Source organism: Phaethon lepturus, unplaced genomic scaffold, assembly GCF_000687285.1.
Source record: "Phaethon lepturus isolate BGI_N335 unplaced genomic scaffold, ASM68728v1 scaffold603, whole genome shotgun sequence".
Taxonomy (NCBI): Eukaryota; Metazoa; Chordata; class Aves; order Phaethontiformes; family Phaethontidae; genus Phaethon; species Phaethon lepturus.
This window is the reverse complement of record NW_010531045.1, coordinates 39,724-65,714: the sequence shown is the minus strand read 5'-3', so window position 1 is coordinate 65,714 and position 25,991 is coordinate 39,724. Positions and strand designations below refer to the sequence as shown.

Below are 25,991 nucleotides of genomic sequence, written 5' to 3'. Positions count from 1 at the left end.
TTTAATGTCTGTTTACCCACAAATTTGTTTAATCCCTTTCTGAACTTCTTCATCCTATCTGCCTCCACAACTTCCTGTGGAAACACATGCACTGTTCATGGTTGTAAAAGGTACTGTTGTTATTATTATCTTTTAAATCTTTATGGAACTGACCTGCTAGCTTCAGTCAGTGTCCCCTAGTTCACAATGCAGGATTTGGTGACTGGCAGTCTCTTAGACACCTGCCTATTTCGTTCCACTGAAGATAATGGGGACTTACTGTGATCAAACACAAACTTAAATATACAACTTTTATATGCATGTGTTAGGGCAGTAGAAGACCGCTGCCTCAGTTTTTGGTGTCTTTGCCTTCTTCACATCTTTTGTCTCCCCTATCTATGTAATATTATCACCTCTTCAGACTGGGAATTCATTGATACTCATCAATCAGCACAACTGCATGATCTCAAGAAGCAGCAGAAATAATAGACAATAACAAGTCAGATACAAAAACCTGTCAAATTGTGCAAGGAAGGCCTGTTTTCAACAATTAATTTCATGGTAGTCTTATTAAAATAAGGGACATGAATTTATAAAAAGCAAGTGAAATTTAATTAGCTTATATTGCTAGATATACCTGTTATGTCATTTCCCATAAAAATTACTACATTTGAAATCAGAACACTTGGAGGGAAGTATTCTTCCTGGTTAAACTGAGGGGGAAAATGGCATAAGCAAGAAAATCTGAAGACAAACTATGACCATTAAACATAAATTAACAAATCTACCACATAGTTGGCTCATCTGTTCATCACAACAATAAACCCGTGATACAACAGAGCGATTATAGCAAACACAGGGGGTGGCATAAGTTATTCTCAGCTGAAAGTCATAAGCCTAGAAGCTACTCCCTGAATGATAAAAATAGAAATAGATGTCTGAAAACATCACATGAAAGAGGAACCAATGGGAATGTCACTGTCACTGAGCATGAAAGAAGGTCAGGGAACATTAGCCAACCTTATTATAGAAGAAAGCATTTCCTAGATAGGATAAATACATATAATTCCAGACTCTTCCATTATTAAGAAGAAAAATAACTCTCTTCCAGCAATCTCAAGTCAAAGGACCAATTCTCATCCTTCAGCAATACCATAAGAGAACACAAGTAGCAGCCAGCTTTCCTTAGTAAAGGGAACACATTTCTCTTGTGCCACCTCCACATCACTATCTAACTTGAAGGGCATGGTGGGGACAGCTAGAGAGGGCATGCGGAAAAGTGGGAGCAGAGGAGATGCAAAGTCAGGGCAAGCTAACTCGGTGATATCAGTTAAAGTCACTGATGTCCTCTCTAGACTTAGACAAATCACAACATCACTGCTGTAGGTTTCCAGTTTGTAAACATGAATAAAACTATTTGGCTGCTTCAAAAGCCTATTGTTTAGACTGACGTTTGCAACGTTGAAAATGTCAAGCTAAGGGTATTAGTAAAATAAATGCCACAAATTACTTAATGCTGCAATGGTCTGAAAGTTCCCAGCTTCCATCAGCACAAACTGAGGAGCTTCAAAGTTGTTCCACTGTATTACAGATCGAGTCTCTAAAGGACTATAATATGGAACTCCTACATGGAGCTGTATCTTATAAAAAATAAATCCTTGCCACCTTGTGTTCTTTGCAGATGAAGGCCAACTAAGTGTATCTTGTTAAAAACTTGACACCTTTTAAATTAATGAGCCTCAAACACAGTGGGAAAATTTGGTGTTAGTTGATTAATATAAAGAGTCTCTATCCTTCTCTCTATTAAATGTTTACTGACAACACAGATAGCAGAGCACTCTCCTAATAATATGCGTGTCCTTCTTTTGACATCAGTGTTTAATTCCAAACAAGGACTACTGCCGCTGCTCTCAAGAGGAAGATCAGAACACAGTCTGTTCAGGGTGGTTTTAGTGAAAGATTTCTTGTTATTGACACAGGGGTCTGAGCAATTGAAGCTTCTCTTAAAAAAAAAAAAAAGTGCAGAATGGTATTCCTAATGCCACCTCGCAAAACCAAACTATTTTTGGTCATCTCTTCCTGTAACATGATTTAATAAATCTTATTTTCTAGCAAATATTATGAGTTTGGAATTGTCATAATATTAGGAACACAATGACCTATTGTTGTTTTCTTGCTGTTTTTCTTAAAGTTCACCAGTCTAAAATGAACAGATTAATTTATCTAAAAAGTCACTAAACTGGGAAAAAAAAAAATCCCACAACAAAAAATGAAGTAAAAGCTAGAAAATGTAAGCAATTAAAAACTTCTCTTGCTTTCTAAATTCACTCCCTGCCACATTTTATATTTATCTCATCTACTGTGTGCTCCTGCTCAACCTAATCGCATGGAAAATAATCCACTGTCTGCAGGGCATTAAAACCACCCATGCATTATGACTGACTTCTTTTAGCTTTTGAAAAATCCTATTATGTACCTACTTCTAGATTTTCCTATAATAGCTGCCTTTCTGCTCACCACACCAAGGACTTCTCATCTCTGTGTGTGTGTGCGTGTGTGTGTGTTGGGGGGGGGGATATCCACCCAAACATGTTCAAATACTGCATCATAAGACAAACCAACACTTCACTGCTCATACTGTAAAGGTAGCACACAGCCTTTCCAAGATCTGTTTCAGTGAAGTAATGGATGATTACAGAAGAAATTCTATGCCGAAATCTTGGATATGCACAGTACTTGAACGTACTTTCTCTTAATCTCTGAACCCATTGAGGAAAATGAATCATACGATCACTAAATGAATAAGGAATCAGCAACTATAATTTCCTTCTATGTAAAAGATCTTTAAGGACCATCTGTCATTATTTCAAGGGCAGCTTTTTTTTTTTTTTCTCTTCTCCTCAAACTCATAAACCAACTTAGTTTTCTCAAACAAGTGAATGTCACCTTACTGTGACTGCTAACTTAACTGCAGAGCCAAACTGGCACAAGAAAGAATAGAAGAAAAAGTAGTCCATGCCCACTGTTGGTTACCTTGTAGTTTATGGGCTTTCAGCAGGCCAAGGAGTATCCCAAAATCTCACAAGGGCAAATGTACTGCTCTGTCAGTCCTGACAGAGCTATTGCACCCACCAGTCTGAAGCCTTTCTCAGAAAAATACTAGTAGACACGGCAGATGTAGAAATGTAATGAAATAATAGTGAAAATATAACTCAATGACAATAATTAACATCGTTTAAAAGGAGAATATATTTTAATAGTTCTTACAAAGGTAATAAAACTTTGAAATTGTCAAATTAATTCATGAATAGTAGTGTTTTAACCTGCAAAACCTGAAAACAATCTGAAAACCAAACAATATTTTCCTCTTTGTCCAGCACTGCTAATAACACTGCCATGGTTCAAGCACATTCTCATTCTCTACTGTAATACTGTTTACATTCGTAGGTAAAAGTGATTTCGTTAGACCATAGCGTGATCTGAAATACCATCCTCTTATTTAAAAAAAACAGCAACCCAGGGTTGGAAATTAAGTGATGGATTGTAGTATTCTCCTTTCTATTCTGTTACGCATATTGAGTACTATTACTACTGAAGCACTAAAAATTAAAGGCATTAAAACCGTGAAAAACTAATAACTTTTTTTTTTTTACTGCCAAATATTTTCATACAGGAGCATGAAAACTTAGTACAAAATGTGTTTTGCTTGAAGAAGGGATCCCCTGAAACTTCTCCATTAATATCTCAAATTTTTCTCTTCCTAGAAGTGGGAAAAATCTTTAGGTGTGTAAAATCCTTTTACAAACACAGACTGAAAAAAAAAAATGTTTACAGAAGTTTTGGTTCATTGGTTAGAAATAGTACTCCTTTGCTCTAAAATATATTTAAACGGAAATTCTGTTTTAAAATTTCATTCACAAAGTACTGAGTCCAAGTAGTCTACTAAAAAGCATTATCAGTTGTCTGCCTTTCCATTATGAAAGACATATAAATGTATTTATGTAATTTACAACAGCATCTGGCCACTTTATTAGTGAGTGTTACGGGAACAGAGAGTACCAGTGAGTTATTCTGTATTTATGAACGATTAGAAATAGCACAGAAGACAGAAACTGCAAACTATACTACAAATAGTCACTACAATCAAGAAGACTCATACACAGCAAAGCTGACCCAAACGGGAGGGGAAAGAAGTATGTACCCCATGTTCTCAGTTTCTCCGACCTATGGTAAGGTTCTTCACTATCACAGTCGCCTTCCAGTCTCCAGCTGTGGCTTTTTCTGAAATCCTGAAGATGGCCTTGCTCTCACCTAATCTAATGATTTCCTAGTGAAGAGATTCTGGCTTCCTTCTTTCAAATTCTAGTCCTTCAGAAATACTCCTTTTTCTCTTCATCTTATATCTCCTCTGTTTATGACTATTTTCAGCTACTTCATTTAAGGTCCTGTCTGACTGCTTAGACATTTAAAACTCTGTCATGCACTTCCACTCAATCATTGATGTGCCTCTCAGTATGTTTCTTCCTTTTCCTCTGTTTCTCGTAAGAACTGTATTAGTACATCAGATCAGGTAGATAATAAAAAGGTTAATAACAAAATAAAAAGTTACTTTTGTACCTTAATATGTATTCTGTGTACCATATTGACTCCCAATATACAAATGAGAATTGAGGCTGAATGAGTGGGATTTAGGGAAAAAAGTCAGAATAATCTCTTGATTCAAATAAAACTTGAAACCACTTTCCATAGGGAACTCCCTTATTGGAAAATTAACAGTCTTAACATGTCACTCATCAAACATCCCAGATTCAGTCCCAGCAGAAATAGGAATGAGTGTATATTCTGCAAGCCTGGCACACAGCAACTGTACCAAAATTACTTTAGTCAAATCCAGTAAATCAGGATAAGTAAAGCTCTCTTTTCATCTTACGCTTACACGGGAAATACAGCCACGGCCACAAGCCATAGCCATTGACACATAGCAAAAAGAGACAAAATTTCTCATCAATACGTAAAGCATCTCCCAATCACAATTTAGAAGTAAGAATTTGCCCAGACAATCCGCTAATAAATTCAAGGTATATCATATTCTGTGTAACATCTCCACAACGCAATCTTTTGCAGGCAAATGAGGGATGGCTAGCACCATCATGTTTTCTTAGTCTGCGAATAAATCAGCTGTCAGTACCCTAGATATCATTTGATGAGAAGGTGTCTGGAGGGAAAGGCTAATTCTGCACAGCCATTCTGCAACACTGGAAGGTACTGAAGCTTGCAGTGACGGGGAACTGCTGCTGAAACGGATAGCGAGCACAGAGGAATGCAGTCCTGGAATCAAAGAGCATCTATTGACATCGCATTCTGGAGCCAGTGAAAGGTAGTGATGTTTTCAGAATATGTAAGGGATCAAAACCAGGATGAGGTCCTGGAACACCTTCAGTTCCTCACAGGCTGATGAGAAGTGCTCTCTCTACAGAGGAGTGGTTCACTGATGCCAAAGAAGCCCATAGCCAAAACCAAGAAGCAGATACATGTTTGCATTATGTTATCCTGGCTTCTGTTGAGTAAGTCAGTACAGCAGGAAGTTGAACAAGGGCCAGATTGAACGTTTAACCTAGGACATGGTCGGATTCTCAGCACAACGGACTTCAGCTAATTCAGCACCAAGAATTTTCATCTGTATCCAAGATGCACTAAATGGACACACTGAGCTTCCAGATGCAAGCATGCCTACACGTTGGGGTTGCTGTTTGTTTTTAAGATCAAGTACTAACCAGAAACCTATTCCTCTTTAAAGCCCTCATTTATGGATTAGGGAGTGAAAGATCACTGTCAGTCAAATAGATAATTTAGAGCTTAGCAATTCACAATACACTATATTGCAAAATATTAAGGTGGCTAGGTAAAAGCAGTACATGGCAACCTGCAGGAAAGGAGGACAGCCTCCCAAGGAGACCCAGAAAAAGACTTTTGGAGCCTCCAAAGTAGTTAAAAAGCAATGCACAATTAGCACTCAATAGTGGAACCAAAAGATTACTCAATGACACTGAAGAGAAGGGAAGTGTGTACAGAGGTCACACAGTAAGAAGATGGGTCTGCAGAATAGTCATTAAAGAAGACAGCTTGGACAGTTCTCATGGTCTAACAGATAATGAAGGTTATATGGGAGTCCACTGCCAAAAGACCTATAGTTAGAACAAACAGGGAGACACAGAATCCAGATATAAAGCTCTATTCTTGTGACAGAGATTTGATCAAGGAAGAGGGGCAGTACTGAAGATTAATGTGTGATGAATTGTCTAGGTTTTTGGAGTATATTGGCATGAACTAAAGGGTATCATGGATCCTTGGAGTTCTTCTGCTTCTCTTTTCAAAGTCTGGGCTTAAAATCCTGATAAACAGAACACTTCCCTGATACATAGTTCTTCACTTAAATAAAACAAATGCAGGAAATACCCAGCTAGCTGGCTGTATGGCCTTGGCAGCGTGGATACAATTTGCAACAAGTAGGCTTAGATTACACCATACCTACAAAAAAATCAAAATAATTGCTATGGAAGACTTAAAATGAAGTTGGTTTTGTTGTTTGTTTTTTTTTTAAAAAAAAAAAAAGGTATTTTGGATCAGAAGGGAACCAGAAACAACAGAACAACCAGGCAGTAAAAGAAAACCAACTTTTCTAAAGGGTGGACTACGAAGGAGGTCAAAGAAAAAAATTGTATTCAGCGAGACAATTGAGTGAAACAGGGTGGCACATCATGAATGCATCCCTACTGGACCCGATAACGCCTCTTCAAAGTTTGGGCACATGCACACCCTGCAGTGTAGGTATGAGCACTGGCATCTGACATAAAACTTCAACAGTTTTTTTCAGAGGTTAGAGCCATTTAAGAATCACAGTATGTTTAGCTCCTTATATATTACTGAATATTAGGTTGCATTTGTTTTGACATACACTCAACAATATCCCTCCCATTAACTAAAATTGGTCAGCAGTGTTTGACTTTATATCAAGTATGGCCTCAGAGGACTAGAAAACATTTCTGTCTGTGGAATGTTTCTAGCAGACAAGTGGAAGTGAAGAAACAAAAAGAATAAGCATAATGGGTCCCAACCCATCCTTAGGATTTCCTGCCCCATATTAGTTGTAAATTAAATACCAGCTTTCTAGCTAATGAGGCAAAAGAAAGTAACAAGTTGTATTTAATGTCAATTTAGCTTTATCTTCCAACACTCTTAATAAAATGTTCCAAAATTAATTATTATATACCTTTCTATCCAAGTTTTTATGTACATACAATTTCTTACTCCTTCTGTTAAAGGATATTGAATTGTTTTCCTTTTAGTTCAAGCACTCTAAACAGGATATAATTTTCCCATGCCACAAAAAGAAAAAAAAGCTCATGAGGAAACTGATGTTTAAAATATATTTCTCTTAGTGATTAGAAGTTATCAATTCAATAGGGAAGCATTTTGCATGGTGTTTTTGTAAAAAAAAAAAAAAAAAAAAAAAGGAAAAAAAGGAGCCTAAGCTTTTCATCTTTACAGGATGAAAATGAAATGCTGTTTGCATTCTATAGCCGTAGCTGTCTTACCTTTCCTGTAGTTTCTCATCAGAGATCTGTAATTCTTCTTTTAAATTTTGGTATCTATCTTCCCGTAACAGTCTGGTGCCATCATAGAGAGTCAGTTCTCTGTCATGTATTAGTCTGTTTGAAAATAAAGAATAAGCTTTATATAGCCTTTGATTACTTTTAAAAATACTTATAGCAACTAACACTTTTTTTAAAAGCTACCTCAGTCAACATGGGTCATACTAAAAAGTTATACCAGTTTAAGATGCATCCAGGTGTGGAGGTAATATAATACACAAAAGTAAACAGTTTCAGTGCATAGTCAGTTAGTGAACTTTCTTTAAGCAGATATGGTAAGAAAATTAAAGATAAAATATTCTGTCTTAACAGTAGAGTGTGCATAAATTGCACGAAACAGCCATTTTGTTATACTTGTAATATACTTCTGTTTCGTTTCTTGAAGCAATATATTTCAGTTGGCTTTAATGATTAACATACATACAGACCCAGCTTTTACCTTTCTTCTGCAGAAGTTGATTATGTGTAACACATGCATGTCAGAAGAAAAATCAGAAGGCAAAGCTAAACCAATTAAAAAAGGAAAAAAAAGGCAAGCAGAACTCTCTCTTCTGCCCTTCTGCATACATATATAATAAAACAAGGCCCAAAATATTTTTGCTACAACCTGCTTTTAAAGCTGATGATGTCCTGTAAGTTTGCAAAAGCCAGTACAAGATGCAGACACATAAAATAGCAGAAAAATTTGACCTGACAGTATAGATTATTATTAACATAGTGTTTTCTATTACTACTTCTGTTGTGCAATAATTTATTTATTATTGAACTATGAAATAATGTGTAGAAAGAGTTCTTTGCAATACAATAAAGTATGCTTTTACATATAACTATAATGATGGCAATTTATTTAAAAGCAGAACGCATTCAAAGTATTTTAAGCTTTTTCTGACATCTTGCATTTTCAAATCATTGCACAAATATTACTAATTTTTAGATTTCATAAGTTTAGAGTAAAATCTACCTCATTCTTCAATTCAGACTTACATTCTGTATTTACAAAGACCTGAAACTTCCTGCATGATTGTAGTCCTACGAAGAACATGAATTTCTTTTGCTTTCAAGTGTGTAAAGATGTAAAGACTGAATATTACATATTCTATGAAACTTCAATACTCAGCTTGATCTTTACAGTATTCTTCATGTTATTAAGTCACATTCACCAGAAGGAACTTAATTTCTCAGTATGCATGTGCTCAATAAACAGATCACATGCATCCAACTTATCTGTGCTCCCATCCTGACCTTTGAAGTACAGCTAGAGTGCCAGGGTTAATTCGATGAATGCCATCAAGAATAACAAGCTTTCCTTCCAGGGCAGCAGTAACAAGTGGTGATGGTCTCCAAGCAGTGTCTCCATTAGGAAGAGTATACCTTTGCTGTAGCAAATCTCTAGCTGTCATGTCCTGTAAGTATCAATTCATCAGAAGAACATATTTATGCACTATTTTCTTCATCTACAAGTACATGCTTTCTCCTTGAAAAACTGCATTTTGTTTTTCCTGGGAACACACCCACAGAAGATTAGCAGAAAATCTTCAATTACTTTTCCACAGAGTATTAGAAATACACACACGAATCTACACACACGCTATGTTAAATAGGCTTTGGCAGTTCTAGACTTGCCGATATCACCTCTCTGAAACCAGAACAAAAGCCTTACTTTTTCCCCCTTAAACATAATGCAAGCATATGAGAACTTGTACACAGCTTTGTGTACAGAAGGGGGCAGCAATTTACACCTGGAACAAACAAGAGTCATTTATTTGGTATAGAAGTCACCTGAAAGAGCAAAGATTTCATCATTAATCTTGAACACAAAGCAGTATGACATTCCACCTCTCATCAGGAAAATGCACTGGAAGCATTGGAGGATAAAGCACAGAGTAAGAAAGAAGCCAGTAACACACAAAATATCAAAAGTACATAGCATATCACAAAATAATGCTTAAGGGATAAATCAAAACCAAAGCAAAATCTAGCATGTCCTCCAGCATGTGTATTTTAGATATTCCACTACAACAGGTAAGCACTAGAGCAACAAAGACGTAATAGCCATTTTGTGACCTGGAAGATTAAATTTCTTCCTCAGGCTGTGCCATGAACACAACCTAAAATCAGATGAGAAAAATATTTTCTATTGTAGTTGTAGTTTTTGCATATGTCCTTTTCACAACTATAAACCCTTTGAACTTTAAGGAATAAAAATAGAACACATTACGTCATATGGCCTGAATCATTTCCTCTTTCTACATTTCCTTAAAAACCTTAAAATAACAGGACAAAGTCTGGTTCCTTCAGTGCTTCCACACTGCTGTAATTTAAAGTACCACATTCAAATCCACAAAACCTGACCATATTTTATTGCTGTATTTCTGGGGTTTTTTACTGCTGTGTTTGCTCTTTTCTATTTTATTAATGAATTAGACTAAAACCAGAACATGAAACATTTTTATCAAAGTCAGAGAAAAATATAAGTGTTTTCAGTACTTGCATCAGAGGTGTGCATTTAGTAGCTAGTATATGCTGTATAACTGAATATTTAACTAACACACCTTCTGATAATTCACCTCTAAAGGAATGGAACAACAAACAGCATGAGTTGTTTGGGAGCCTAGTACGCTATATAGAACGTCCATCTGTAATTCTAACAACCACTCGAGAACCATGCATTAATTTTCTGGAGATAAACTCAGAAGTGTATTTTGCTGCAAAATATTTTCTGAAAAAATAAAATGAATGTTTACATTGTAATCGAAATGGCTGAATGAGATTCAATTTAGTGACGCATTAAAAAGAAGTATCATTTGCCAACACCTGCGTTTCTGTAAGGGAATTGTTTTATGGGTAAGTACCTGCCCAGTGATTTATTGTTTCTATTTATTTACTCTAAACTGCCTTTTAATATATGACATTAAAAATATAACATTATGAGATATAGTGTTACAATACTCTAACACTAAAAATCCCTCTTTTTGGAGGGGAGGTGATAGAACTACATGAATTAATTTTTTTCCCCTGTTAACTTGGGCAATGGCAACATTCTGTTAATGCTTATTTTAATTTGTAACAGTCATTGTAACTTAGGTGTTTTGCATTGCATTGTTTATTTTCTAAAATACCTTGCATACAGGAAAAAAGTTCAGGAAAGAAACGAAGTAGGATAACTTCTGTTCCACTCCCTCTAGCAGCTATAGCGTTTTTCATGGCTCACAGTGCTAATCATGTTCTTGGCAATTATGAGGTGAAAAATCTATGTTTCCTGCTTTTCATGCCAGTTTGGACTCATATTTTGTTAGTATTTCTCAAATAAAAAATTGGAAAGAATTTATAACGAAATATTATGAGGTCATGCAAAAAAAAAAAAAAAAGAAAAGAAGTCCTAGAAACAAAAACATCACAGTACACAAACACTAGTGATGTGCTTAAAACACTGGTTTTGATGGGGAGGAAAAGGAGCAAGATGCTGGAAAACTATTATAACATCACTTTGAATATTGCTATTTCCCCCCCCCCCCCCCCAGCCCGAAACTCCAGGAGATAAAATGTTTTATTTCAAACAATTTAAACCAGAAGTACCCTAACTACAGTCCACAATGAACCAGCTGGCTGCTGCTTCTCATTTGCTGTTGCTTAACCACATTAAGAGACAATTTACAAACAAACCTTTCCTAATCGGGATGAGTTTCTGTTGTCAGCAATTTGCCTACATGGAATTGCATACAATGAGAAATCTGTATAACTGTCAGGTATCACAAATGAGACAGGAATTGTTCTCTCAGACAACTATAGGTATAAGAGATGATCTACGTGCTCAAAAGGTCTTACCTTTCATTTAGGTAAATTTGATTCTCCTCTCACAACATAAAAGCTTTTAAAGTTTTTTTTTCCTATGAAATCGGTATGAAGAGCTATGCCTTTTCACACTATTCAAGCCCTTAAATCAACTTCACATGGAAAGAATGATGAAGCAAATATTAAAACTAAAAGTAAACATTATATATATAAAAAAATCTATGAATTCATTTCTTCACAGAGTCTGAAGAAAAACAGTGCTATTGCTTCAAACCAAGGATAAGTACCCCACAACTTATTTTTGTGCCTGCAAAAATTACTGGAAAATAAGAATGAACCATAGGACAAATAAAAGCCTCCTTAATTTTAGAAATGGATTTAGGACAATATGGTGTGTCTCCCAAAAAAAAAAAAAATCAAAAAGACACTTTTTTGAACCAAAATAGAAAAATCTGCTAAACGTACAGCATTATCAAACTTCTAACAGCCTTCACTGCTGAATTTCTGTGTGAATTAATAATTTAACAGTTATTTAGTCATTAAATTATCCTATTACTTTGCAATACAAAGCCCCTGATATGTTATTACATTTTTTAAGAAAAACAAATGCATCCTTAAAATTTATCAGAAAAATTATAGCTCAGCTACATTCAATCATTTTTTTATACACTCCTCTCTGTAAAAACTTTTGAGATTATGTAAGACATTGTACACAGGAAATATCTGTAAGTATAGATACACATGTGGATCTTACGTAGATTTGTGTACACAGGAATTTATAGTTAACAATGAGCTCACAAAGAGTCATTTATCTGCCTTAGCGATACTGTTCGATATCACCAAAAAGCCCCTCTACAGAAACCTGCCCTTTGAACTTGTTCAAACCCTGGTGAAACCAAAGGAAAGGTTCACTTCAGTGGGAAATAATTCAAGCCCTTGGCCTAGATTTTATGTCTGTAAGAATTACAGATCACTCTCAAAGAAAGATGTTTACCAAGTAACTAATTTAATTGTCAGCTCTTCTCATGTGTCTCCAAAGCGGAAGTCTTCTGCTCCTATTCAGTGAAGCCATAGTAATTAAAGCTAGGATGTTCAAAAACAGTGGCCATGCTTTTAACCAAATAATTGTCCAATTTTGCTGGTGAGTATCCAATATTGTGTTGTGTGCAAGAAAACACGGGTTAGGGTGTGCCTGTCCTTAAGCAGGTTTGTCAAGTTGCAAAAGTTATTTTTCTGGGGTGATTTAAAAATATGTTTACAGTGACAAGTGCAGAGAGAAGTATGCAAGCTAGCTAGACACACTCGGTTCTGGCTCAGAAACTATGCACCTACACCACTGCACAGAAGGTAACAGGCACTGTTGGGAATCCAGGTATACTAATATGACCATAACATTGCATTGATGAGGCTGTGTAGCTTTGGAACCCAAATACGCTCGCACCTGGCCACATTAAAGTGCAAGAAAACGGCACAAGTCATTTGTCTGCCTCCATCTATGCAGACGCAGTTTCAGAGGCAGCGCCTTTATCAGCTGAAGCCGTATTAAGGGGAAGGAAAAGCAGCGGGATCCTTTCTGGAGAGGTTCTCAACTGTACAGGAAAACATAAAATGGGCTGTCTTTTTTTCATCATCAGTAATATTTCTCTTTTCTATTTTCTGTCCCTTTTTGTCTGTTTCAACCCTTCAACCTCACCACCCATTTCTGTCAGTGTCTCTCTCCCTCCCCACATGCCATTGCACTTCCAAATCATCTGCCACGGCCATTTCTTCCCTTGGAGATCTCCATGCTGTCTGGGAAAAATTTAAAGCAGCAAAGGGATGGAAAAGAGAGACCAATATATTTCATTAAATGTGATACTAATGTTTCCCTGCAGCATTGCCAATTATCACTTATAACTGTAAATCCTGTGATACTTGGTGTATTTTGACTCACGAGGTCATGGGAGACTCTTGACTTCATATTTTATTTGAGACTATTTTCATTCCTCAAGGTTATGGAGAAAAACTTATATGTCTGATCGCTACTGTGAAAAGCTAACAAATTAATTAATTCTACTTTTTAATCCTGTAATTTTTCAGTTTTTGTCATGAGGTTAGAGTGTATCAAGATCTAAGACTGATAATTCTTTCCAAACACGTACTGAGTGACCACTGGCTACGGGAGATCACTGTTAAGCATGACAGAGCTTGAGGTTTGCAAAAAAACTTCAGTGCTGTGAGAAAGCCTGAAGCACTGTCTGGATTAAATCAAAGGGAAAAACCCTAAATGTACAGCAGCCCCACTGTGCCATGTTTACCATACTCCAAGACAACTGACAGCTCCAAAACCTTCATTCCCTTATTCTTGTGCATGTCCAACCCTCCTGAAACCATTACTACTACTTCTATGTTAATCTTTTAAAATACAAACTTTACATTTTTTTCAATAAAAACATTCACTCTGCCCTTACTTTTTCAATTACTGTAAATTTCTTCTTCCAACTCATGAAAAATGCAGCTACAACAACAAGCTCGCCACCACATTCAAAGTCCATGGATGCCTTTACGACTTCTCCAGTTCTTCCTTCTCATTTTATCCTATGACTGCCTTTTTAAGGCAACTATGTCAACTGCCTGTGCGTGTCTCAAACAGTGTTAATGCACACTTGGCCCCAAATTTATCTTTGAAGCCACAGCTGTACTAAGACACAACATAAATAAAATAGCAACAATTAGGCTAAGGGCGGAAGAAGATTACTGTTTGTGATAGCACCCATGAAGTTAACTCACTGAATGTAATATGTATATATTACTTTTAAACACCAAGCCCTCATTTTATATTTCTAGGATGCAACATTTTTGAATATGGATCCTTATCTTCTAATATCTACTGCAACACAGTCCCACCACAACTGTAATTATCAGACTAAACAGAAATGTAAAAAAAAAAAGGCACAGAATTTATAATATTGATTAAAATTCCATGTGTTAGGCATCAGGAAAAATAAACATGTAAGAGGATATTATGCAATCTTGACAGAAGAAACACATCAAAAAAAAAAAAAAAGAAGAAAGATTAAGCCAACAGAACATGAGAAATAAAAATTATTCCCCAGAAACATAAAACCCATTATGTATTCTTACTATAATAAAGAAAGTGTCTTCCATAATAATAAAAAAAAAATGTGTTGACAATGGAGAATTCCGTTATGAGATTAAATAGCATAAGGACAAAAAAAAAAAAAAAAAAAGGAATGACAAAAGGTCTTCTGGAGGCATTCAACATGCATGAATTACAAGTGGTCAGCATTCTGACCTAAAGGCAGGAAACATACTTCAAAAGGGAAAAAAAAAATCCAAAAAGGACAAGACACAAAAGACAAAGTTTTCTTTATGATGCTCAGTCATGCCAGATCACAGCATGAGTTGTCAATTCTCTGCAGCTAGGAGAAGGACCATTGTGTCAAGTGATTCTAGTTACATTTTATTTAGATTACCTCTCTTTCACATTCACAATGAAGTCAATAAAATTGAAGGAAAGCACTATCAGGGCTACTTTATATGTCATAACATTGCAGTATCTATATTGTTGCACAGTACTCACTCTCTTTAGGCCTTCAATAAGAAGAGATTTTGGGTGAGCATTCTAACAGAGAGTAAACAATGCTCGTAACAATCAGAAAACCTTGCTATCTTTTAAATCTTTGTTATCCTTTATTTTTTTAACCCATACTAGTGATTATCAGTGATTTTAAAAGCTGCAGCTATGTTCATGTGCAGCTGCAGCTTTTAAAATCACTGAGAGAGGGAGAGAGAGAATGTATACCAAGAAAAAACATCGGTGTATCATATTTTAGTCATATATGATATTTAAAGCATGATCATCAGCAGATAGTTTACTTACCTGGTACAGCATGATAGGTTCTACGCTGTATCCCAGTATATCAGCAAACTCCTTAGCAATAACTGTTTTGCCACAGCCCTAAAAAATAACAACTAGATTATATTCTAAGGAACATGGGGAAGGAGGGAGAAAATAAATTTAAATTCTTACTTTTCCTCCAATTAAACACATATCTTTAACCATATGGGATTGCATCATTTCTGCCAACAGTTGATTATGGCTGGAAGTCCTCATGAAAGTATCTGATCGAGGATTCTGTTTTAACAGCCCAGTGCCAGCTGGAACCTGTAAGGGGATAAGAAAATAATCAAAATGCTAAATAAGCTATATGGTGATAAATCTAGGCTTTGTGGGGACTGGATTACGCTTCTCCAAGACTACTGTAATATTCTGCTGATGATTGTCATCCATCAAACCTAAACCTTTCACTTAAAAAAACATTAGTTCATATAATTTCTAATAGATAACCTCCTTCACACCTCCTTCGCCCACTCTTCATGAAAAAAACTAAAAAAAAATGTGAACCAATTCAATTACACCATTGGGGTCTGCAAAGAACTTGAGGTTGGTTGTGCAAGAGAAAATGCAAAAGTCACCAATATTTATTGCTCATCAGAGAAACACGGAAGAGAAAGAGCAATTTGTACTGTGAAAATCAGGAGCTACTTTGACCAAAATTTGGGAAAGTTTCAATCGTTCTCCTCATTAAGGCACCTGCCCTATTTCCACTTCCTGTTCCAGGAACAGGGAACCATTTCACCTGCAAACTTCTTAGGCCCTCCTGTTCCCAAAGAGACATTCTGCAGACATATTTTCAGGAGGTATCACCTACATGTCAAACAAAAGCAAAAATCTTCCCCTCAAAAGAGAGCTGAATTGGTTCCCTACAGACTCACCTTTTTCTGACAAATTCCTATTTGCTTCTCTTTCTCTTTTCACTTTGTCATGGTACAAACTCTCTGAGGATATTCCTCACCAATGTAATCTCTCTCTGACTCCCACTAATTCACCTTTATAAACTCTCTGAACTCTCCAAATTCAACATTAACTTCAAATTCTCAGATCAGCATCTGCTTCCTGAATAAGACCTTAATTCACCACCTAGCAGGTCATAAACTTCATTGAAGAAACTCAAACTAATCATATTTGATGTGATTACTTTTGTTCCATTTTCCCAACATCCTGTGTCAGAACATTACCAGGCAGTCATGAGATTTTATTTGAAGTGTGGACAAAGACAGACTATTGTTTTTATTAAAAGAAAAAGGGAAAGCAGCACCAAGGGCATCACAAGTACTTTCTGTTATTCTAATCCAATAAAAAATTCTAAAATTTAGAGGCTTTTCTTTCATCCATGCTTTAGCATTTCTTTTAACACAAGAAACCTAAATAAATCACATGTAGTAAAGTATGAGTTTAGTTAGAAATGAAATCTTGCGTATCCATAATCTAATATTCCAGTATCTAAATGCTTTCCTAATAAATATCACGTTACACTACCAAAAAATATTCAATGCATATGAGCTCTAGTATCAAGTGTAAGAGTCAAATTGTCGATGAGATGAAAACAAAGTTAGTGATACCTAAAAACATATGTAGTTTGATGAATATATAAATTCATACCTGGAATGTCACTTCTTTTTCACCAATCTGGACCGTCACATCAGCTTTGAAGGGCTTGTTTCCATGTACACGTTCTACTTTTGTAATCCTTCTGGGAAGCAAGTGGCTTTCTGAATCTTGAAGCTCAAAACGCTGCAGAATTAGCGGGTAGGAGACATTAACTATTAAATACAGGTGTCTGTCTGTTTTTTTTGTTTTTGGGTTTTTTTGTTGTTATTTAAACTGTTCATTCTGAAAACAGGGCCAGGAGCATATTGAGGGTTAATGGCTTCTCAAGTCCTACATCCATTTACTTCAACTTTGACTTCACATACCTATGTTTATATTCTCAATGGCCTATATATTTTACATTTAAAACAAAAGCAAAAAGATCATATACCATCTACCTATTCTGACTGTAGTGACAGATGTAAAGTGAAAATGTCATATAGTGACTTTGCCAAGTCTTAGCCTGACAGACTGAAATAATAAGAGAAGCGGATGATAGCCTTTAGCATGTGTAATAATAGATCACCTGTCTCTGCAGGTCATTATAACCAACTGCAGATTTAAACATCTGGCTACCAATAAAAATAACCATCAAACATGATGTTTACTTAGCTCCCCAGCCTTATCATACAATGAAAATTGAGGACAACCTGTACAAATCAAGCCTTCAGCATGTTCTGGGTATATCAAGGACAAAAACCAGGACATTTATTTTCCCAATTCTTTTAAGCTTTATACTCTCTATTTTATGCTGTATATAGACAGCATGAAAACCATCTAAAAAATCCTGTAGAAAGTCTATTTTGTTGGGGAAGGGGAAGTCATAACAGGGAGGGTTATACACAAAAAAAGCCACTAACTTAAATTACGGAACTCATAGAGCCATTTTATTCAACGGAGTGAAAGCTGAGTAAACAAGAAAAAAAAGGAGTATTATCCAACTCCTTAGAATTCTCAGAAAAAAGATTTTTTTAAACAGCAATTACTAATGTAAAATAATTCTTAAAAAGCACGTAGTTTTATTACTATCAGGATTCACAGCATCACCTATTAAAGTTTAGAAATAAAAAACTGAGATGCATTCATGCAAACTTTGGCTCTTTCTCACTTTGTAAATTCCCATGCTGGAACAAGAGCCTACAAAATTTTCATGTTTAAACATGAATTTAAGCTAAATGTGCTTTAGTAAAGGGCTGCACCAAATTCTATTCTTACTGTAACAGCTAAGTCTACTTCAGATACCATTAAACATTTATAGGAATGCCTACTGAGTAGTACCTCAAACTATGATTCTAAGAAATGCTCCAACTTTAATCCTCTGAAATGAACTACAGATGCTCTCACTTTTGTATTCATTAGTAAATTGTAATATTCTTACTAAGTTAATGGCATTTTGGAGAGGGCCAAAGCTGCTCATACACAAAATTGCAAACTGCTTGTAGACTAATAACCCTTAATCAGATACCAACAAAAGAAAACAACTGTGAGCAAGCAAGAAGATTATTTGCATCAGCAGCCTCTGTATCAAACACGGGAGATTTGGAGACAACAGCAGCAGACCCTGTACACAAAGGTATTAGGAGTCTAAAATTTCTAAGATGGTTTTTTGTTTGGGTTTTGGTTTTTTTGGTTTTATGTTTTTCCTTAAAATGTTGTTGAGAGTTCTGCAACCTGAATTCATTTAACTGAGTTTATACAATTTTAATTCACCACATTTAAGCATAGAGATGCTGCTGAATACAGTAATTAAACAAGTTACCACACTTACACCTGGACAGCAGCAGCAAACAAAACTGTTTGTGGATTTCAGAGTATGACAGATCTCTTTGACGAAGTTCTTCATTTATAATTATGATAGCTATATATGGAATCAGAGAGTGGTATGAAATGGATGTACAACACATTAAACATGCTTCTGCCTGAGCCAGAAGTAAATTCCTCTATACAAAGTCCAAGTTGATAGCTGCAAAGGAAAAATTCTTTGTGGTTTGGAAGGACAACTATTGAGCACATTCAGTATCACAAAGTTTGGGAGATACTGGGAGAGCCAGAAGTGGGCAGCCTCATTGCCTCATACCCAAGAGGAAAGAAAAAAAAGAAAGGACAAGCCACCAAAAACAAGGGAAGTGGTTTGGCAGTCCATAATCATCAGGCCACATTCTGCATGCCTAGAAACACGTGAGAAAAGGCAACCGTAAAAAGAGAGAAGAGGAGGAATTCTGACCACTTGGAAGTATCTAATGATCAGTAATGTTTCAGCATGGAAACTGCAAAGAACATTCTGGTGATCCAGCTGGTCAAAGGAACAGAGAGCTTAAATGAGACGTATATGCAGATAACCACTTATGCTGAACCCACAAGAGAGCTAAGCTATCCAAAAGAGGTGGCCAAAGGCAACTGATCTTTTTTGAAGATTCCCTGCATGAAAAGGAAAGAGAATTTTTCAAAGAACAAGAGGACTGAACTGTTTCACAAGAAGTCAAGTATGAACTGCAAGTGAAAGATGGGATAGACAGATGAAGTCTGAAGGACAGATTCCACTACAATGGTATGCATTGGCTCTAAGAGCATTCATTAATGCAAAGCCCCAAAGATTATAGATTACTTTGGGGGTAATAAAAGAGAAACAACTAATTCCTTAGACTAAAATTTGCTACAGAAATATCTTAGAAGTGAACAGAATCATCTAGACAAGAAAGAAGATTCTAGTGTTCTGAACTATTAGCCCACTCTCTATGAGAGAGTGCCTATGTAGTCTGAAGATTCCCTACTGTGAGGCAGTGAGACAGTTTTCAAGGAAGAGGTCAGGTAAAATTAAAGTGGAAATGCAAATAATACAAAAATGAGTCAAAGGGAACAAACAAGCTTTTATCTGACATAAGATCAAGACAGTAAACACAAAATCAATCACTGCATGAAAAAAATGAAGAAAAATTCTGGAATTTAACTTTGCAAAGTTAAACACTTGGAGAGTAGGCTAAAAGGGACTTGCTCATCTATTAACACAAATCCAATCTACATGTTGTTTCTAAAATCTGATCATAGAATCTTTGGGTTGGAAGGGACCTGTAAAGGTCATCTTGTCCAACCACCTCCCCTCCCCCAGTGAGCACAGATATCTTCAACTAGAGCAGGTCGCCCAGAGCCCCGTCCAACCTGACCTTGAATGTTGCCAGGGATGGGGCATCCACCCCACTCTGGGCAACCTGCGCCAGTGTTTCACCACCTTCATTGTGAAAAATGTCTTCCTTATATCTAGTCTAAATCCATCCTCTTTTAGTTTAAAAACATTACCCTTTGTCCTATCGCAACAAGGCCCTGCTTAAAAGGTCCGTCCCCATCTTTCTTACAAGCCCTCTTGAAATACTGGAAGGCTGCAAGAAGGTCTCCCTGGAGCCTTCTCTTCTCCAGACTCAACAACCCCAACCCTCTCAAGCCTTTCTTTCAGAGGTGTTCCAGACCTCTGAGCATTTTTGTGTCCCTTCTCTGGGCCCGCTCCAACAGTCCAAAAAAAAAAGTCCATGTCTTTCCTGTGCTGAGGGCTCCAGAGCTTGACGCAGGACTCCAGGTGGGGTCTCACCAAAGCAGAGTAGAAGGGCAGAATCCCCTCCCTCGACCTGCTGGCACGCTGCTTTGGATGCAGTCCAGGAGACAGCTGGCTTTCTGGGTTGCAAGCACACATTGCTGGCTCATGTCCAGCTTTTCATCCACCAGTACCCCCAAGTCCTTCTCGGCAGGGCTGCTCTCAATCCCTTCATCCCTCAGCCTGTATTGATACCAGGGATTGCCCCACCCCAGGGGCAAGACCCTGCACTTGGCCTTGTTGAACCCCATGAGGTTCATACGGGCCCACTCCTCAAGCTTGTCCAGGTCCTTCTGGATGGCATCCCCTCCCTCAGGCATGTCAACTGCACCACTCAGCTTGGTGTCGTCTGCAAACTTGCTGAAGGTGCACTCGATCCCACTGTCTACGTCATTGATGAAGATTTTAAATAGTACTGGTCTCAGTACAGACCCCTGAGGGGCACGACTCGTCACTGATCTCCATCTGGACATTGGCAGTTGGCCACTACCCTCTGGATGCAACCATCCAACCAATTCTTTGATGGGAAGATTCTCTTGATTGGAAGGTTAAAAAAAACAAACAGTGGGTGTTTCCAACACTGGTAAAAAAAGGCATGCAAAGGCATGTAAGCATTAGAAAAGCAAACCCAGAATCTGGGTTGATGATTCTGATAAATTTGAAGTAAAATACTAAAAGCTTATGAAACAATGACGAATTAAGTACAGGACAGTTGGAGTCTCTTGTAAGCCACCAAACTCAGCCTAAATGAAGATGACCAGCTTTATAAATGCCTATCAATAGTATACAAGAAAGAAAACTTCAGTACTGTGAGAGACGTCATATTGTGCTTAAGCTTATTGTTTGGGAATGTTTAACTGGAGGCTGTTTTCCTTGAAAGCAGTGATTTCTCTAAATCTAAATCTTCTAATGAAAAAGCTTGAATAAATTTCTACTTAATTTTTGGAATCATATTTGAAATGTTCATCTGTCAAGTCAAAATAATGTTATGCCAATTTTTCATGCAAGTACAGAATAATTCCAAAGGCCAGAATTCAAACCAAGTCATATTTTCTTTTGCAAGATCTCTAGGTTTAAGATCTTCTTTAAGAATCAGAATAGAAATTGATACAGTTTCCAAAGTGCAAAAACTTCAAATAAGGGCACGCAAAGGCACATCATTCTCAAGTTTATTTTGGTACTTCTGTCCTGTCTGTTGCAAGCTAATGAACTAATCAATGCTGCACACTGTAGCCCTTGTACAAATGCTCTATATGATAAGCAACTCTCAAGATAACTGCTGATGCTGGATTAGTATGCAATCCATAAACACTTTTTTCAATGCTAACTAGCTGGACACAAGGAACCACATTTGTATCAAATTAATGTTGGTTGATAGACAGAGTTAAGCCTAAGACAGGTTTTAACTCCAACTAGACCCACTCAACAAGAGATTTACATTTCAAACCATCTTTACACATCCAAGACTAACACCGTAATGAACTGCTTTCACTCACAGGGAAGGTATAAGTCACTATTTCACATTAATTCATTATCAAGAATAAGAATTATGTGGAATACGTAGGTCTTGGCAGAGTCTCAGTGAGCAAGGAGGCACAATAAAGAAAAGATTTACCCAAGCTGAAGATAAAGTTTGGGAAGACAGTGCCTGGAGAATATGATCTCTTCGAAAAACATCCACAAGGTCTAACAGCTGCCAAAACTAGCTCTTTAGCCTAACCCCTGGCTACCTCACTTCTCAGCTCTAACAGCTGACTGGAAGGGAAGACATCCTGAAATTAAGATACGTTATCAGGTAGATTACTACTTTCCCATATCTGTCTTCAAGTCTGATGCTTAAACTTTATATTTTATTATATGAAATTTGTTTTTATTTTCTTTAAATGTTAGCTGATGTCAAGAAGCGATTCAATTCACACAGATTAACCCATCAATTGCAAATACATTTCCTACATTTCCTAACTGTATTCTGTTACACAGGAGAAGTATGCACTGGCAAATATTAGCTGGACACTCTTTAGAAAGCTGTAGGAAGGCAGAGTAAGAAATCACCTTGCTTCTGCTAGACTCCTCTGCCTCACATTTCTTATGGAATGGAAAAAAAAAATTTCTAATCCATATTTAATACAGTTCTGGCACTGCTATTACTATAATATTATAAACAGAAGTTCCTCAGTACAACCAGTTATCTTCTTTATTTCTTAAGGTTCATTGCTTAACAAGATTTGTTGTGTGCAAACAGAATAAAATTCTAAATAAGATTATATATACTTGTCGATATAATGGGACAAGTTTGTGTAAGTAGTGATGAGGAAGAGTATCCAAAGAAAGGATAATTAACACAGAAAAATGTAAATTATAAGGAGGTATTTAAAAGCAGACGATCATTGAGAAAGAAGATTTTACTGGTCAAATCAACGTGTCTTATACAGGAATCAAAAGCATGCATGACGCATAAAATCGAATAGAAGAAATGGAACATGGAGGAAGCTGATGGTACTGAACATAGAGACATTCACCATCTATAACTCACAGGGGAAACAAAATGACACAAAGGATTTAAAACAAAAGCATATTAAGAACAGAAGTGACTGTTACTGCTCTGCTAACAGATAGAAGTCTTTATTTCCAGACAGACTATGGTTCGTAAGGGCAATTTCAATCAACCTGACATGTGGTGCAAGGGCAACACAGCATGACACAATCAATCTAGATTTCTGAGGCTGCCTGGAATAAAGTCTCACAGAGGCACTGCACTGTCTAGGCAGGGGTGATGAACAGACAGCTCCTGCTATTCACAAACAAGGAGCAATTGGTTGTGGATGTGGCAATCAACAGCAGCCTTGGCCGTCAGCAACCATGAAATAATGCGAGTTCAAAATCCTGAGGGGGAGCGATGAAGGCAAGTAACATCGACTAGAGATCCTGGATTTCAGGCCAGGTTGGCTTATTCAGAGGAGTGGTAGGTAGGACCCCGCAGGAGGCAGCTTTGAAGGTTCATGAAAGCTAGCAGGTCATTCAGGACAGCCTCCTTCAAAGGAGGAGACTACAAAGACTGTCCATACCATAACTCAAGAAGACAAGTAGGAGACCAGCCCAGTTAAACAGGGAATACAGGACTGAGCTCCAATGCAAAAAGACCGTATATGGGATGGGCTACAAATATTTCCCTGACATGTAGGCTTGGTTTCAGGAAAAACAAAAAATCACTAGCTACAAAGTTGCTTATTTCCAAATATGCACACAGAAATAACTTATTGTCATTTTAGAATCTCCTCTTAAAAGTCAAATGCCAGAGGTATTTTTAAAGCATTTGACTGCCTTAACTATATTAAGTAGCTACTTTCAAATTAATTAACTACTTATATAATGAGAGTTTCTCTGTAGTCTTGAACTGAGGTCTAAATATTCTACAGAACACAGAGGTTTCACCTTTCACTATAATGAAATCTACTAGCTTATGAAGTTTGGTTTTTTTCAAATACTGTTTCAGCATCAGCAATAATGTAGCCATTTAGTTAACTTAACATTTCTTTTTTTTACAGAAGTAGTGAAGTAACATTACGCAGGAAAACTACTGTCATAATCCATTGCTCCCTGGAATTTCAATATATATGTGCAATACTTACTTTTAATGCATCTTTGACTGCAGTCCTGCCTTCCTTTCCAAGGAAAACATTATAGGGGTAAAGCCTGTCAATAACATGCTGGACTGACATCATAGGAAAGGAATCCTAATTCAAAATAAAAAATACAAATTAAAAAAAAATATTGGCTCATTCTACCGTCAGCTATTAACCTGAAAACCCTATATAGCACTGAACTTAAAATAAAACTGCAAGGGCAATATACAAATGACCACTACATGCAGTGTTCAATCATATCAAAACAGACATTTCTCAGGTGCAATTCATTCTAATATAAATGTCTAAAGAAGATTAGAAGAACTATGTCCTAAAAATTACTTTAATTCCTGTGCATAAATGGAAGCTAAAGTGACTGGCTCAGGTGCCTAAAGGCATGTAAGGTTAGGAGAGGCAAATCCCACCACAGGTAACTGAGTTTCATGGTACTACTAGAAAAGAATCAATATGACAAGAAATCTGTATTACAATAATAACCTACTTATTCACAGCAATTTCTAGTATTTAATTTTGATTCTGTGACATTGTACAGATTCATACTCAACAAATCAATTACTAGAAATTTCTGAACAATTTGTTTTGAAATGAGTGACTAAGTACGTTTGCACTTTCTACACAAAATTGAAAACAACTTTTTTTTTTACCATGCCCTTGTTAGTTATAAGTACTAACTCTTTTATCAGTTGCTGCCTGAACTAGACAAAGATTCAATTATTTTGCTGCAGTAATAGAGAAAGAAATGGAAGTGCATTTATGAATACTCAAGAAACATATGCATAAAGCCTTTCATGGTGGAAAAAAATGTTTCAAAAAAACTGAAGTACTGCTTGATTGTTTGTTTCAAAAAAGACTTGCAAATTTTTAAGGACTACTTGTGTGTAACACTAGTGAAAAACAGTCAGTAGACTGGCACTACTTTTTTAAGCCTTCATCAAAGTAAGTAAAAAGTAAATAATATAATTCAAATAAAAAGAACTGTTTTCCAGTTACACACTTGGTTTTACATAGCCACCCTACTGAAAGAAGAGTTGCTTAGAAATTAAATCAGGAGATGCATGTTTTATGAAATGCATAATTCAATGCATACTTATAATCAGTAATACTATTTATAATGTTCCATATTAAGAAAAGATCAGTAAAAATAAACCATTTAAGGCACTGTAGTAAATGTATTGCTTAAAGGATCACGGAGCCCTTTAGTGCATTTTAAAAGCCCTCTGTCTATATATATAAAGATGTAACATATAATTTGTCCACGTTATCTCAAGTTAATAATAATTACAATGGCATGTATGAAATTAGCCTCTTTAGAACAGCACCCTAGAAAAAATTCTCCCTTTCAGGAGGCAGGAGTTTTCAACCTAAGAACTATGTTTTGGGACTGTGTGAATCCATGAAAGAAGATAAGGAGCTAGTCATTACAATGCATTCCCTCTACACTTTTAAATAGTTAAATCAACGAAGCTAGAAGTAGATGATGGCAGTGATACAGCATGCGAAGGAAAAATGCTGCAGCTAGAATGACTGAGAACAGTCGGCTTAGAAAACCAAGTGATTAAAACTAATTCTAAAAGAAACAGTTCTCATCTACCTAAAAAAGACACTGTCATACAATGATAACACTTCACATTCTCTAATGTAAAATAAAATTCTTCCTCCACTCCATAGTTTAGATAATAGCTTAGGGCTCATTTTCTTTCCATTGCTCTGAAAGCCATCTGGCATTCATTTAAAAATAATTTTTCAGTACAGGGCTCAAAGAATAAAAAGTTTCAATTTATTTTAAAATCCAACATGTATTTCTTTTCTAAAGCCCTCCAAATACCGTTTCATTTCTCTGAACTTGA

General features: G+C 36.4%; 1 protein-coding gene across 1 annotated transcript in view; it reads right to left on the bottom strand.

Annotated features, from left to right (window-relative positions):
- VWA8 (von Willebrand factor A domain containing 8) overlaps positions 1–25,991 on the bottom strand; it is a 106,055-nt gene that overhangs the window by 50,529 nt on the left and 29,535 nt on the right. The window contains exons 8-13 of the mRNA XM_010284418.1: positions 24,130–24,234; positions 16,930–17,061; positions 15,457–15,591; positions 15,307–15,384; positions 8,874–9,034; positions 7,575–7,688 (exon numbers count right to left, since the gene is read on the bottom strand). Of these exons, the coding sequence (XP_010282720.1) occupies positions 7,575–7,688; positions 8,874–9,034; positions 15,307–15,384; positions 15,457–15,591; positions 16,930–17,061; positions 24,130–24,234 (725 nt within the window). The remainder of the gene's footprint in view (positions 1–7,574; positions 7,689–8,873; positions 9,035–15,306; positions 15,385–15,456; positions 15,592–16,929; positions 17,062–24,129; positions 24,235–25,991) is intronic.